General features: G+C 37.3%; 1 protein-coding gene across 1 annotated transcript; it reads left to right on the top strand.

Moving 5' to 3' along the window:
• The first annotated feature begins 9486 nt into the window (after positions 1-9486).
• On the top strand, positions 9487-15140 carry LOC105917000 (dehydrogenase/reductase SDR family member 11). Its single transcript, XM_036149699.1, has 7 exons — positions 9487-9817; positions 11290-11499; positions 11965-12059; positions 13121-13250; positions 14077-14169; positions 14589-14654; positions 14767-15140. Exons 1-7 carry the CDS (start codon positions 9686-9688, stop codon positions 14806-14808), a joined length of 768 nt encoding a protein of 255 aa, XP_036005592.1. The 5' UTR covers positions 9487-9685; the 3' UTR covers positions 14809-15140.
• Positions 15141-16751: the final 1611 nt, after the last annotated feature.

The following is a 16751-nucleotide window of genomic DNA, read 5'->3' on the forward strand; positions in this document are numbered from 1 at the left end:
AAGAAACAAGAGCAAGGAAAAATCATCCAAGTGTAAAATAGCATTATAGATGTTTAGAAATCTGACTTTTCACATACATCTGCATGCTCATATGGAAATATTTCACTCTTCTGACCAAGATTGTTGAAAATGCCTTAATTATGACATTGGTTGAAACTGAAATAATCTTTGATTTTATAGATATTGCTCCTGTGGTTTGAAAAATGCAAAGATGCCTGCTTATTATACTAGTTTAAATTATATATACTTCCTTTCCTACTAGTTTGGAATTTAGTAAGCTTTAAAAATAAATGTTCTTGTCTCTTCCTGCAAATAATACTTCATCAATTGTCTCTTTCTTTGACTGATGCTTCCAGCAAGTGCTAGATTTGGTTGCATTGTTTTTATACACCATAATCTGTTTGCTCTGTTCATCATATAATCAATATAATTACAGAAAGCTTCATTTTTTATTTTTATTTTTTGCACACCGCCAGCCTGTCTGAGGATGCCCTTTGTCTTCAAATAACCTCTATAATTTGAGAAATTCCCCATCTGCAGTGTCAGAAATGGGAGTAAGGGGACTTCACCTGCCGGGGCACAGATTTGGCTCTTTAAGAGAGGTTATACCAGAGTCTCTAATTTTTAGACAAGAGGAAAACATTAATCCATTTTATTGGCTGTTCAGGATGCTAGACCTCATTGGGAGTTGTTTGTTCTTTTCTCTCATGCAAACCTTCACTTTAAGGTAATATCAGTTATTTAGTGATCTAAATCATGCAGAAAATCTACCATTTACATTTCAGAGAGAGAAGGAAACATTAATAGACAAATTGATTTAATCATTAAGAATTATTACTTGTATATATGCGGGCATAAAGTTGAAACGCAGAGAGTGCTTTGGAGTGTATTTTTGGATTAGAAATAAAATCATAAAAGATTTAGAATTGAACACCCTAGTGTTGTTTCTACAACATTGTGTTATCAGTCCATCCTGAAAAAGAGCTCAAATAAATTATTAAACAGTTTGATATGTAATCCCATGATAAGAGAATGAATATGGTGGACTTTGAAATTAGCTTGTTAATTTTACTTCCTCTGTAGCATCTTTTGTGTCAGTGTATCATGGGTTCCCCTTCAGGGGATATTTTGGGATATATTCTGTGCTGTGGTCTGATGACACTAAAACAGAATTGTTTGACCACGATTACCATCGTTACGCTTGAAAGAAAAGCTTTTAACCCTAATAAAACTATTCCAGCTGTGAAAATCCGTGATGGCAGCATTGTTTTGGTGTTCGGTGTTTTACTGCAGGAAAGACAGGTGTACTTCACCAATTAGATGGCCTCATGATTAAGGAACAATGTGTGAGAAAATTGAAGCGATTGAATCCATCAGCCAGAAGTTAAAGCTTGTACTCAAGTACGCTTTACAAATGGACAACAATCCTAAATATACAACAAAATTACCAACAAAGCAACTTAATGACAAAGATTTGACAGGATTCTTACATCATGGACAATGAAAAATTACAATTTTCACGTTTCTCTCTCTTGCTGATATTGCTTTTATTTATATAATATGCTGTTAAATGTAAAACCTTCTGTTGATCACAGTCTGAAATGGCAGGAATCTTTTTTGTTTCAAGCCAGGGTGCTTTTTTTTCCACCCTGATGTGTTGTTAGGACTCTGAAACCTTGAAGGCTTAGTCCAGCCTAGAAACAATTACATTAGGTGGATTTATGGCAACACTTCATTGCCTAAAAGCCAAGGATTTTAATACATGAGAGAAGAACAGCAAGAACCAAAACAAAAACATGTACAAGCCTTTTACTAGGTTGTTGTTTTTACTTTTCAGCAGTTGGAGCTAAGCACCCAACAAATCAAACATTTATGATTATTGAAAAAGTAATACATAATGAGCAAATCTTTAATTATTGTTTGAAACCATGTTTACTCATTACCTTAGAAGTGTGTTTATCTTCCCTTCAACATTAATCAGTTGCAACACTAGTCAAAAACATTTGCTTCCTCATTATTGTTATTATTATTGTTATTATTATTTGTTATTGTTAAAGTTTTCTTGTTATGCTGCTATAGGCTTAGGCTGCTGGAGGACATCAGGGTTTATTTTTCTCACTCTGCTGAGTTCTCCTACTGTTCTCCAATTTGTATTGCATGTTATTATTTCATCTTATACCTTTTAGTTCGCTGTAATCTTTTTCTTCATAGTAGTTACACCTGGGGCCTGTTTCAGAAAGGAGGTTAAGTGAAAACTCTGAGTATGTTAACTCTGAAATGAGGGAAACTCTGGGTTTTCTGTTTCAGAAAGGGAGGTAAGTTAAACCTGAGAAAGCAGAGTAAGTCAAGCCCGTTTAAAGATTTTAAAATAGTTTCAATACTTCCTAGAATTCACCTGTGACCATACACTCACCTCTAGCTTTAGTTTCAGAATGTCGATTTCCAGATCTGCCTTTTGGATCTGGCGGTCCAAGTATACAAGTTCTTTGCTGTTTTTTTCTATCTTTTTAATAAGAAGAAGTCTATATAACTCCTTAACTGGCAACTGAAAATACATTAGATTAGAGTTACATCATGAATGTAGTCTAAAATTCAGAATGAAACTGTGGCATTTACTGTAAATCACTGAACCGTGTCCATCTGTGCACCAGAAGTTGATGGACCTTCCTCCTGCTGTTCTTCCACACTCTGGAAGTAGAGATAAGAATGACCATTTATAGATATAAACTTGGATTCGATAGGCTACTCCACATATAAATGTGAATGTGTAGATTGTTTGATGTGTAGATATATAATATTAAAAATTACCTCTGTAGGCCTGTCTGTGGCAGCAGAAATGGTTTCTTCATCCCCATCATCCTGTGAAGATGAGCATTTCATAGAGTACACTTTATAATACTATTTGTCATAATTGATGGTGTATGGAGTAGGCTACTGACAACTGTATGGGGTACTGTTGGGACAGGAGGCTCCAAGAGGCAGATATTACCATCCGAATCTGTTGGGACCAACAAAAAACCCAACCCAAAGTAATATGAATGGAAATATCACATTTAGTCTATATAAAAAAAATAACACTGTAGGTAGACCTCTTACATTTTATGAAGGCACTTAAATCTTCTGGAGTGACTGGCTCTGATGAAGTCCCTCCAGGAATTCCCTCAGCCATTGGCCTTCCAGCATTTAGGCTCAGGGCCATCTCTTCTGCATTTGTCAGGGGTGGTGGTGCAGGTCCTCCCCCTTTTTTTACGAGCCTCTGCCTTCTGCCTGTTGGCTGAGTAGAAGTCAAATGAGAATGAACATTTAGACCTATGTCAAAAATGCTGCTGCACTGCTAGACACTGAATGCCATTTAGTCATTTAATATGTCAAATGTTTGTAAAGCCAGGTAGCTACTCTACTCCTATGATGTGCTCAAGGCTTACCTGCTTGAAGTATGTTTTTATATTTCATTTTCAGCTGCTGCCATGTTCTTTTGATGCCTGCAGGATTGCACCTATCCATGAAAATTAAATTAGGTTGAATAAAATACTGTTACTCTAAAATAGTTCTTAATTACTAACTACAAATTTTATCTTCAACAAGTCTAATTAGATTAATGTAATAATTACTGTCTCTAGAAAGTATTGGTCTACTTACTAATTTGTTTTACTTACTTATTAATTACTTTCTAAATCCCAAATCAACCTCAACCACTTGAACAATACAAGGAGAGACAAGAAACTGCACTTCTAAAGCTTTCAAATAAACAATATTCAATTGCATGAATTAATCTTAAATTAAGTGTGTAACTAGAGGGAGAAAGTTAAATTAAAAATATACCTTTTAAAATTTGATATTAAATTCACTATTGTTTTAAAGTCTTTAATTTAATTACAGTATTTAGATGACTTAGTAACTTAATTCATTACACCCAACACTGTATAAAAGTAATTAAAATGTAAACTTACGCATTGACTCGAGCAGCTATTTTCACCCAAGCTAACTCTCTCTCCTTCGCCGCTGCAGCCGTGTTGCTTTTTTTTTTAAAATACATGTTCAAATTCTGCATATGCTTGCATAAGCACATTCAGTTCTGCTGGTGAGAAATATGCACAACTTTTTTTGTCTCATGCTGTTGCCATGGTGACTCGTAATATCTGCTCTCCATTGATAATGGCTTTTTATAGTTGTGGTGCACGCGCTTAACTCAGAGTCAGTCAACTCAGACTTGATTGAACTAACTAATTTCAGCTGTTCTTAAACCCAAAACTCAGAGTTTCCCATCTCAAGCTAAGTCAACTCAGAGTTCGAGTTTTAACTCAGAGTTGGTTGAACCTCCTTATTGAAACAGGCCCCTGGTCTGGCATTCTGTTAGCTGTTACATCATCCAGAGAAGGCAGATCATCACTTTTACCATATAACATAGAAAGTACTCTTGGATAAATGTGTGCTTCTGTGCTTTCTGTGTCTCTGCTCTGTCTTCTCTAACCCCCAGTGGGTCGAGGCAGATCACCGTTCACACTGAGCCTGGTTATGGTTCTGCTGGAGGTTTTCCTCCCTGTTAAAGGGGAGTTTTCCTCTCCACTGTCACTTCATGCATTCTCAGTATGAGGGATTGCTGCAAACACATGGACAATACAGACGACTCTCCCTGTGGCTCTACGTTCTTTCAGGGGGAGTGAATGCTGCTTGTCAAGACTTGATGCAATCTGCTGGGTTTCCTTAGATAGAAAACTTTTTGACCAATCTGTATGATTTGATTTAATTTGACTTTTGGAAAGTGCCTTGAGATGACATGTCTCATGAATTGGTGCTATATAAATAACATTTTATGGAATTTAATTGAATTTTAAACCCATATACATGTTTTGTTTTATCAGACAAGTTTTAAAGGCATACTATGCAACATTTTTCAGTTAATTAATGTGTTCCATACCGTTTTGGATGATTAAATGAGTCATTTCAGGTGGAACAAAGGTTTTCTCGGCCACCCTGGGGGTCTGTGGGGGAAATACCGCACTTGCAATTGCAAGAGCTCACGGCCCGCACACACAGAAGTCTTGCTTTACGGCGAGAACTCCATGTGTTTTTGCCCTGCCATTCACTATATGCACGCGCGAAAGCAACAACAAAGAACCGCGTGTTAACGTCAAATAAACATGCAAGCATATCGAGTTTTATTATTATTATTATTATTATTATTTTATTTTTTTTTTATTTATTTTTTTTTATGTTGGCGAGACGCGGCGAGGCGGCGGCTGCGGCTTGGCGAGGCGGTGGCGGTAGCGTCTCGCCAACATAAAAATAAATAAATAAATAAATAAATAAATAATAATAATAATAATAAAACTGGCGAGGCGGCCACCTCACCAAGATAGCGCTGCGGGAAGCTTGATGTTCATACCTTCACTGTGTTAGTCATTGTTTGTACTGCCGTTTTTCCTGACTTTTCGTTGCGTTCACCTGTCTGCTAAGCTCAAATCAACCGCGCCTGGCTTGATGGAGAAACAAGAACAGCTGAGCATCTTTACGACAGTGCACTTTTACTTTCGCCCTCTGGGGGGAGCCAAGCTGGAAAATCAACCTCGGTTGCATAGTATACCTTTAATGTAACGATATCTTGAGTAAATTAAAAATGCAGTTGTCAAATTCTGATTTATTAAGGAAACAATATATCCCTTGCCATCTTGGTTGAAACAAAAAGTATTTGCACCCTGAACCTAATCATTTGGATTCAGGATTTGTCTTGAATTGTTCCTGCTGCTTTCATCTGTTCTGACCTCTTTCACCCCCACCTCCCAGGGGCAGGTAGATCTTTAATGATCTTACCATGCGATGCAGGAAGGAGTAGAACAAGGGTGACTAGAGCAGTGACGTTAAAAACATCTCTACCAGAGGTTTCATCAGGTTAATGACTAGAAAGGACAGAAAACGAAGAAACCCTATACTAAAATCTACTCAGCAACACTGAGGATGTCCGGCCGCCTGAAGCCAATACTGCTCTATTATCTCAAAGTCGAGACTCCAGGAAGACCTGCGCTTTTGACAAAAAATGATAACAATCAGTTTACACAGGAAAGATCGGGTTTAAGTCCCCATTTCATGCCGCCCGAGGAAATGTTTGTTTTAGTTATTTCATTTTGTGTATGTTTGCTGTGCTGATTAGAGTTTCCGCTGCCATTACCGAAAAAGCCAAGAATCACAGTCAGTAACAAGGGAGATGCGGGTTGTTTTAAAGGAATTTGACCAGGAGGAAAAGGAGAAGGAAACCCTGAGCCTGCAAAGGCAAAATGCTTTTGATGCTGAGATGAGGAGAGAGGCCCATGAAGGTAAAAGAGCACAAGTGGAGCACTTGAATCTTTTTACCACAATGTTAAAGCACATTCAGCAGCAGATTCAGGAGTAGTCTTTCTTAATGAGTGAAAGGACAGCCAAATTGCTAATCCTGCCTCACAGTGCCACCATTATCCTAGCACGACTTTCAATAACTTCCACACAGACCTGAATGACAGCCAAGTCTCTTTTCAGCCCTCGCAATGTCAACATTTCTTCGACAGCCAAACTAGTTTTGAGCTACCCGTGTTGCACAGTCCCACTTTGTGTCATCCACAAAGTGGGACTGTGTGTGTGTTTGTGTTATGTTACATGCATTTTTGAAAAACTATGTTCATTCAAGAAATAAAACATTTGCTGTAGATGTCATTTCCTGGTTATTTTATTTTCACTTCACCTCAACAGTCATGATTCTGTTTGTGTGACGATGTAAAACAAGATGTTCTTGTTGAGTATTACAATTCTTAGAGCTTTATTCCTATTACATTTTGGCAGAGTCAAACACTATATTACAAAGTAATATGTTTTTTTTTTTTCAATAGAGCATTGCCTATAACTAAGACACATAGTTTAGATAAAGGGGGGAAACCACAGCATGAATAGGGTAGTATTATGGGAAATATGGATGGAACAAATCACAGAGTGCAATTTCTTATTGCTTCACGTGCATTATGGTCTGTTGCAGACACAAAAACAGAATTTTTTGCACCAACATTTTAGGCATTGTTGTCCTTTCAGATGAATTAAATGAAAGTATTTGGGGCTGGACTATTAGGTGGACCAACTAGTTCAAATGAAGAAACTTTATTTTTTTTATTTCAATCTAAAAGAGTTTGAACTTGTAACAATTAACGGAGACATACTCAGTGTAACTTTAAGAATTTTTTTTGTTTGTTTTTTACGAATAGCGGCCGTAAAACAAGAAAATTTTAGGGCAAACTGCGGAAACTTGATGCAAAATTAGGCCATGACAATTATAGTCTAGTGCAGAATCTGTTTGTTTCCTGTGATGCAGCACAATGCTGTTATTTCAGTTTTGTGCTTTTTTTTCTTCTTTTTTAATCCGCCTCTTGCACGTTGTTGCATGCCCAAACAGACATCATCTTATCAGTTAGGCAGAGTTGTCGGATGGAGGGATGTGGGCATCTGTTTTTTCAGCAGGTCACGCACATTCTTATTTTCGCAAGCCATGACAGGTTGTATGAGTAGTGCTTAGGCAAATAAGATGAATAGATTAAACTGTATAAAAGATGTTTATTTTAGATGCTGTATCTCTGGGACAGACGTTGGATGCTTTGTTACATGAGGGTGTTTCCTGCACAACTAGTGCCTCTTGTTTTGTCATTTTCTCAGTACACTGATTTATAGAATACACACTTGTCCCTCTTTATTTAACTAAAACATCTGAAAGCTTGTTCACTTTAGCCATAAAAATAAGAGCCTGTACCAAATTTGGTCTGTATGTGGTGTTCTGCATGCGCCTCACAGAACCGTGTCCACGCAAAAGAGTGCATCTAGATGATAGTTTCAGAGAAGTCGAGTCCTTTTTCTTCTTCTTTAGTGCAGCTGACGTAAAACCTAAAAAGTTCCTTTACAATACTGATTAACATTTTTCATGCAACACATTACCACTGGATTTTAAGATGAACGAGCATATGATCCTTTTATTGAGTTATATAACAGAGGAAAGTGTGTTAAAGGCTTCTATTCAATTTGAGTGAATAGACCAATACATACCCTTTAGCCTGCTGCTTTAGCATGACTAAGCTAAAATTGGCCGCATATTAATCATTACTGGGATACAGGCTTTTTATGCAATGACAATACCCGCCTTTGAGAGTGGATGTTGACTTATGGAACCAATTCAATAACTATATTGCAGTGCCTCTGAATTTTGCCAACAGTGAATGACTTTGAAATGTAGCCACTTCAGATGTTCTTTGACTCATCAAGATATACTTTTACAGTATCCACACAACTTGAATTTTATTCACTTTTTGTCATGTTATATCCACATATTTCAGTTATTTTTGTGTTTTATTGTGCCAAAGCAACACACATGGTTTTTAAACCTTATACCAATAAACAGATGTGGAATGCATTCTTATTAGTTTTGGTAAAAGTAAAAAAAAAAGAAAAAGAAAAATATGCATGTAACAGAAGTCGACTAAAAACTACGTGTTGTCCACCTGGATGTAATTTGATATCACTCTAACATTCAACTGTTCTTCAAAGGCATCTGAGAACATCGGTGAACAAACAGCAAAGTGAGTGAAAAGTCAGAGAGAAACTTATGAAGCATTTAAAGCTGTGTTAGGTTATGCTACAAACCTGCAAACCTACAAGAAATGGCTGTTCACCCAAACTGACTGCAATGTAAAAGAGCATTAATCAGATAAGCAGCCATACGCCTCAGAGTAACTTTGGAGGACTTCTAGAGAGCCACTGCTCAGGTGGTAGAATATGAAGGTAGGAAAACATTTTGTTTTGTGCTCCACAAATCTGGCCTTAATGATAGAAATAATAATCACCATCTTTATTTGTCATTTACACATTTTAACTAAATTTGTCCACTGGGAGCAGTGGGCTGCCAGAGTGGCAGTATGTAGGATTCAAGCCGGGGAACTTGCAGCCTTCCCAGGACACAAGTGCCCCACTCTAACCACTAGGACATCACTCAGCACTTTATGTAACAGTAGCAACATGGAAACCTTTAAAAGAAAGTTGTAAGAGGTCCAGTTAAAAACTGGCTAAAAGTGAAATAGTACGGGGAGGACCAAATTATGGCAGTTTCTTTCCTCTACACTTCAAAATGTATGGGACCCAGCAGGCATGTTGCATCATCCTCCTGTGAAACGAGACCAAACCAGAACTTTGCAAATAAATCATAATGGATATCCACTGATATGGAAACACAATTATTATTGTTATTATTATTTTTTACAAACCCTCTTTACTGCACTTAATTTAACACTTTCATATGATGATCTGGAGCTAGAGTTAGAGGAGTGGCGCCATGTTTGAGTTTGAATGAACTTTATACTTGTTCTGGAAAACATCGGAACTTGCGCAATCCTGCTTCTGGATCTGAGCATATGATCCAGTCTGTAAATAGCAGAAAGCGCCGAGTCTACAGTGACTATATGCCGTCCTTCCCTTTCAACTCTCACGCACTTTATCAAAAGGCTCTCCATTCATCCATGCATCGTTACAGCGAGGAGTGGCCCGGAGCGCACCACGGTGGAGGAGGCGTCTCCGTGGCGCAGGACTGTATAAAAACACCCGGCGGTAATCTCCCTGCTCCGTCCGTCTCCCTTCGCCTCCTCCTCGCCTGTAGTAGCTTTAGCTATCGCCCTGCCGTGAAGCCGCGATGGACCGCTGGAAGGGCAGAGTGGCTCTGGTGACCGGAGCTTCGGTCGGGATCGGAGCGACTATCGCCAAAGAGCTGGTTCGGTCCGGCATGAGGGTGGTGGGCTGCGCAAGAAACGTGGACAAAATAAAGGTCTGCTCCACTTTTACAACGTTTTTATTTTTATTTTTATTTTTTTTTAGAAACATTTGAGATAAGGTCCAGATTTGATGCAACTTTATCAAGCATCTGGGAACGTTTTTAGATTAGGATTAGATTATAGTTTCAGAGAGTTTAGAATATTATTTATGCAATTAAAAATTGTAATGCAAACATTATTAGGTTTATATGTATTGAGTTTGATTCATGTTTAAGAAATTCTTTAATACCGTCATGCTTACATAACTATGAGAAAAGAGGCGTTTGAAATTTAACACAAGCAAACAAAACCCTGTATATATACAACATAAGTCCTGTTATGCAATAGAATAAGCAGATCTGTTTCCGATTAAAATCCACTGGGATTGGTTTGCAGAAAACTCCCATCCTTGCTGAGAGTTCTGCAGAGCTTTGAGTTTTACAATAAAACAATAAGTGCATCAGGCTTCCTTTTTGGGTCTTTATTGAGTTAGAGGTTCTTTAAGAATAATTAAACAGGTAAAACACAATAGCAATATCACGCATTTTGGAATTATATATAAAATATGTTCAATATGTGAAGAGTGAAGATAAAAGCTTGAATTAATTTGCTGTTGGTTAAAGAAAACTGGCCCACACAATAGACTGTAATTTCCTGCTACAGGTCGAAGTCCTCACAAGATCAGACTTTGTGTGTAGTAAATGTTTTATTATTCAGCCATAAAGTTGTCCGTTCTAAAAAAAAAAAAAAAAAAAAAGGTTGTTTACACGTGTTTGAGTTACAGGTTCTGACAGGAAATTACTTTTTATATCTTAAATAGAGCACAAGTTATTAAAAAAAAGGGAAATACAGCTTTTTCATTATTTGTTAAATTAATATTTTCCACTTTGAATTCCTGATTCTTTAGGTTTATAGTGAGGTAGTTTTGCTTGCCACAAAAAAACAACAACAACCTCCAAAACTGACCAAAACTAAACGTTTCAAGCAATGTACTGTTTTTAATATATATATATAATTTAAAACATACAGATTAGTTACGCAACATTGTGCAATTGTTAAAATAGCACCAAAACCAGTTTGAGGCTAAAGTAGCAACAGAAACACTACGAAGATGATGCAAGGGTGTCGTTACAGTTGGAGTCTACCCGTCCGTATAATGAGATCTTGTTTTACAAACACGCCTAAAACAAATATTAGCTTGAACTATAAATCAGGTTGAACCATTAACACTGAAAACTAAGGAAGCTGTTGGAAGATAACACATCAGAATGATCATTAATTTGTCAAGAAACAAACTGTATTGAGATTTACGTTGCTTTTCACTTCTACTGAGAAATTGTCTTAAATTTAAATGTTTACATGTTTTGTATGGGACTGGAAATTCATTTGTTTAGCAAAAAAAAAAAAAAAGCATTTATAGTTTTGCAGTCATTATACTGTCAGACGTTTTAACCACGTAAAACCACTAACTTCTTCTCCTTTTCAGGCGTTGGCTGCAGAGTGTAAGAGCGCGGGCTACAGTGGCGTCTTGATCCCATTCAAGTGCGACCTGACCAATGTGGAGGAAATCCAGTCCATGTTTGCAGCCATCAAAGCGGAGCACAAAGGCGTGGACGTTTGCATCAACAACGCTGGGCTGGCTAATCCCGAGCCTCTGCTGAGCGGCAAAACCAGCGGCTGGAAAACCATGCTTGACGTGAGAAAAGAAAATCTTTTCTCAGAAAATATGATGCAACATTGTTTAAGGATCTTCTTTTTTCAGGGATAGCCGGGGAAACACTCCTTTTTATGCCTGGGAATTAGTAAGAGATGGCAGAAATTGTGAAACTGCAAGAGGTAGAGGTGCTACTCAGTTACCTGAAGTCAAACGTCTAGAATAATGGACAGTGCATAGGAAAGATAGATAAGAGAGTGCAGGCAGGGTAGTTAGACCACATATGGGTGGTTTGGAGGTGATGACAAAAACAGAAACATGGAGGCAGAGATGGAGAGGTTCAGGTTTTTACTGTGAGAGACCAAAATAAAAAGGATTAGATGTATTAAATATACACGACAACAAGATCTCGCTGAAAATCTGATAATAAAACATAAATGACTTGAGCAACAACACCCAACCTCTACATACATTTACACTTTCTATATTCACTGTGTCCTTTTGCAGGTGAACGTAATGGCACTGAGCATCTGCACTCGTGAAGCGTACCAGTCGATGAAGGAAAGAAACATTGATGATGGACACATCATCAATTTAAACAGGTACACTATCATTTCACTTGCTTTGTTTCACCTTACAGACAGTAATAACTGATCTTTTTTGCTGTTTACTTTAATCTAGACTAATTTTTTTAAGCAATAAAGAGATTATTTCTAACTGAAACCTATTTAACTACACAGTCATGAAATTCAGCTAAAAAATGATTTAATACCAGCAATCCAATTTGAGATCGGATCGAATTGGATCGATTCCAAATCTTGAGAATCAGAATCAAATCGATTCTTGAAATTTGAATCGACACCCAGCCCTAACCGTTACTTGTCTGTATGTTTCTTTACACAATGCGAGCGTTGGAATCAGAAGTCAAATTTCTTGTTTGAACACTCAAACAACGTTGATTCTGCAAAAGTCAACAATATCTCAGAAAACAGTTTTGTCTAGAAAAACAATTAAACAGAAAAGCGCTGAGTAGGTGCACTTTCAACAGAAAAGGAAAACAAATAGATTTTGCAAAGTTAATTGCGGCACTATCTCCGTCCGTGTGCAGGAGGAACAAGGAGCTAAACACGAAAACAGGAGCACTTTCTATAGGAAATTAAAACAGCAAACACAAAGTTAATGGCAGCAATAGCGCTGGCAATGATTTTGTCCAGGAAGGGAGACGTATTGTGTTTTATTCAACAAGCACAGGAAGCAAAATCTAAAGCAAACTCTTAGACTTAGACTTAGACTTAGACTTTCTTTATTGTCATTTTGTATGCACAGGGTGCGTACAGAATGAAATGTCATTTTCATACAGCTCAGAAAAATTGCAGTAACGCTACAGGATACCTTGCAGTGAATTACAGTACAGGATAAAAATGCAGTAATAAATTGCAGTCAGTTACAGGATAAGTTTCAATTGACTCTTGTTTATGAACACATGACCTTGTTAAATTAGAATCTTCTGGCACAAAAAGTTTAACATTATTCCATGTTTTACTTTAAATCTACAGCCATAAGTCAGTCAGATGGGTTGTTTTTATGCTTTCGTGGGGGGGAAATATTAATACTTCTATGTAAATGTTGACCTGGTTACCTGTCAAATATCTTCTGTTTGCAGCATCTGTGGGCACATTGTAATTAACAGTGGCGACATCCATTTCTACACGGCCACTAAGTACGCCGTGTCGGCCCTGACTGAAGGCCTGAGGCAGGAGCTCAGGGAGGCAAAAACTCACATCAGAGCTACAGTAAGGCTTCAGTGCTGTCTAAACATGTTTCTGTATTTGCATAGCCTGCAGTGAGTCAGAATGAAATCAAACCATGTTGAGATTCATCACACATTCCTATTCATGTAGCAGATCCCTGTGAGGAGTTTTTGTTGGCTCATGACATATGCTGCGGTGTTTCGTAAATGAAACATTTGTCCGTTTTTGTGATGCATGATGTCATGGAAAAAATGATTATCGAGAAGCAAGATACTCTCTGAATACAGAGACCGGTCTTTATTGAAGGCAAGCAGCATTCAAGGTGCATTCTTCCCCAAATGCACCCCTAGTGAGATAAACCCTGTTTATTTGGAACAGATGTACACAAACAGGGGGAGCCTGTGATGAAAAAACAAAGTCTCATATGACATATAACAGCTCCGTCTTGGCTCCTGACCTTTAACCGGCTTCTTCTTACCCACTCTAAATTACCATCATCCCCCACACTTTAAAACACACAGGTTTTTGTGATAAAATACCTAAAGACCATGTTAGCATACACTGAGAAACTGAACTCTGATTAACCCTTTAGATCTCTGCAAACACAGGCTGTGGACTATACACGCTAACCTGTTAAAGGTCACAACACGTTTTTACACAAAGGTTTAAATTTAGAAGCAGAGTAGAAGATTTTCTATTATAATGACTGCCGCTGAATACGGATTATTATTCATTCAGCTTTTATGATTTTTACATTAGATCCTCAAAGCTCCAGGCCCAATCAGTTCTGGAGGCTATGGTAGAATAGATGTTTTTTTTTGGTTTTTTTTATGTCCTAATGTAAATTCACTGTCCTTTGTCTCCGCAGTGCATTTCTCCTGGTATAGTAGAGACTGAATTTGCTTATCGGTTCCACAGCGAAACCCCTGACAAAGCCAAGGAAGCATACTCTCACATCAAGGTAAACACATATAAAATTTACATTTTCAACATTGTATGCTGCATTAATATAATCTAGACTTTTACCCACTGTAAAAATATCTAATCTTTTTAGTGTAAAACTTTGGCAGCTGTGGTTACCAGATTTTTTCAGTAAAATAGACAGTAAGAAATTAAACCAGTTTACAGAACCACCTGTATATATTACATTATAAAACTGTGGACTGTTTGCTATCGTGACATTTTTAAATCTATATTTAATAGCAATTTTTTTTGTGCCACCAGTGGCTCTGTTTTAAGAGTAACAATTAAAGCGTGCTGGTTTTATACTGACAAATTCTGGTAACCACAGCAACAAAAGTTGTTTATTACAGACAACAGATTTTTTTTTTTAAAGTGCAGAGATGAAGAAAGTAGTTAAGACTTTGTCTTGTTTTGCAGGCCTTGGAAGCAATAGATGTTGCTAATGCTGTTGTATATGTCCTAAGTGCCCCTCCTCATGTTCAGGTAGCTGCCGTTTCTCTCTTCACACGTTTCAGTTCTAAAGCTTTTTGCTATACTTTTGTCCTGCTTATAGTTCATCCAGAATAATCTGACCATTACCACCTTATTTTTTCAGGTTGGAGATATTGTGTTGCGACCCGTGGAGCAACAGGCATGATGTGACACCATGTGATGGCTACATTTATATTCAGACAAAATTTTCTTATGATTTCTTTACTGCATCTATGAACTTAATGACTGTAATCTCTAATCAAAAGAATAAAAGTCTGATTTTAAGGTGACCTGTGTTTTTGCTGAGATGTTGTATTATAGATAGCTGACTTTTTACATACATGTGCATGCTCGTATGGAAATATTTCACTCTTCTGACCAAGATTGTTTTAAAAGCCTTAATTATGACTGATTTATACTGAAATAATCTTTGATTTTATAGACCTTGCTCCTGAGGTTTGAAAAATGCAATGTTTATAATAAACTGTTTTCTTAGATGCCTGCTTATTACAATAACTTACATTGCTAGTTTAGAATTGAGTAAGCTTTTAAAACGAATGCATTCTTATCTCTTCCCTCAAATGATATTTCAGTAAATGTCTCTATCTTTGACCGCTGGTTCCAGCAAGTGCTAGATTTGGTTGAATTGTTTTTATTAACCATAACCTGTTTGCTCTGTTCACCATCTAATCAATACAATTCCAGCAATCTTTATTTTGTTTTAATTTTGCACACTGCCAGCCAGTCTAAGGATGCCCCTCATGGCCAAATAACCTCTATAAATTGAGATATTCCCCATTTGCAGTGTCACAAATGGGAGTAGGGGAACTTCCCATGCTGGGGCACAGATTTGGCCCTTAAAGAGCAGTCCAAAAATCCATGAAAAAGTTCCAAGACCCAAACCACTACTGACTGAAAAAGAACATGAAGACCAATTTTTCATTTACCAAAAACATTTAGACAAAAATACTATACTATATACTGACGGCAAAAATTTAACTTTTTTAAATTCTAACTTTTTGGAAATTTTACATCCTAATACATATGGAAACTAAAGAAAGCATTTCAGAAAAATATCACACCTATACAGTGGCGGTGATAATGTGACGGTCCTGTGATGGCCACACAGAGGTTGGCCCTATTTAACCTCACACATGCACCCCCAAACTGTGAAGACGATGTCTGCCTGCTCTTTCAGAGGCAAAAGATCAGGAAGTGTCCTGGCGCCGATGATGTGTCACCATCCTGCCTGGAAATCAGCAAAGACCAGCTGGCCCCATTTTCACGCATCTTTTATTTATTTATTTTTTATTTCCCAACCAAAAAGCCTGACTTTGTTGTAATATTCAGTTCCATTCAGTTCAGTGGCCCTCCAGACTTTGTAAACTAGAGCTGCACAATGCAGCCAGAGCCCACCCCACCAACCATAGACATAATATAAGAGTAGAGGCGTCATTAGGCGGGTTCTGCCTATGCTGCGATGCGTCAGAGCGTCCGCCATCTTAAATGTGGCAAATCTGCAGTTACTCAGTCACTTAAACAGTATCAGAGGGACTTTAATCTCTGAATATACTTTGTATTCGTAGTATTTTTTTTTTATATTACAAGTTTATTTTCGTATCCCTTTAGCTTCATTCTCCTGAATTTATTCTCCTAAAGAATAAAAATATTTAAAATAATCTAACCTGGCCCTATTACTCCAGGAGTGAAATAGTTCTGCAAACTGTGATTATTCTGGAAATGTTCCCCCTTAATTCTCATAATATGATGTTTTTATCATAAAATTATCACTTTTGTGTTTGTTTGTTTATTTTTACTTTATTGACCTAGGACTATAAGCCCAGTGAACGCTGGAGATAGGTACCAGCAACCCCTGCGACCCCATGAGGGATAAAGCGGTTTGGAAAATGGATGGATGGATGACCTAGGACTTTTTTCCTTATATTATTAATTTTACCTCTTTAATACTCACCCAAAAAGTCTGTTCCTAAAGGTTCACATGTGACGGTTTTATGAAATAATGAAGACCACAATGTTTAGATTTAACAAATGTATCCTTATATTCATAACACATACACACACAAATATATATATATATATATATATATA

This window comes from Fundulus heteroclitus, chromosome 18 (assembly GCF_011125445.2).
Source record: "Fundulus heteroclitus isolate FHET01 chromosome 18, MU-UCD_Fhet_4.1, whole genome shotgun sequence".
Taxonomy (NCBI): domain Eukaryota; kingdom Metazoa; phylum Chordata; class Actinopteri; order Cyprinodontiformes; family Fundulidae; genus Fundulus; species Fundulus heteroclitus.

Coding starts and splice junctions, on each gene's coding strand:
- LOC105917000 (XM_036149699.1), top strand. CDS start 9,686: ATGGACCGCTGGAAGGGCAGAGTGGCTCTGGTGACCGGAGCTTCGGTC. Junction 9,818..11,289: donor GAAACGTGGACAAAATAAAG/GTCTGCTCCACT, acceptor TCTCCTTTTCAG/GCGTTGGCTGCAGAGTGTAA. Junction 14,170..14,588: donor AAGCATACTCTCACATCAAG/GTAAACACATAT, acceptor CTTGTTTTGCAG/GCCTTGGAAGCAATAGATGT.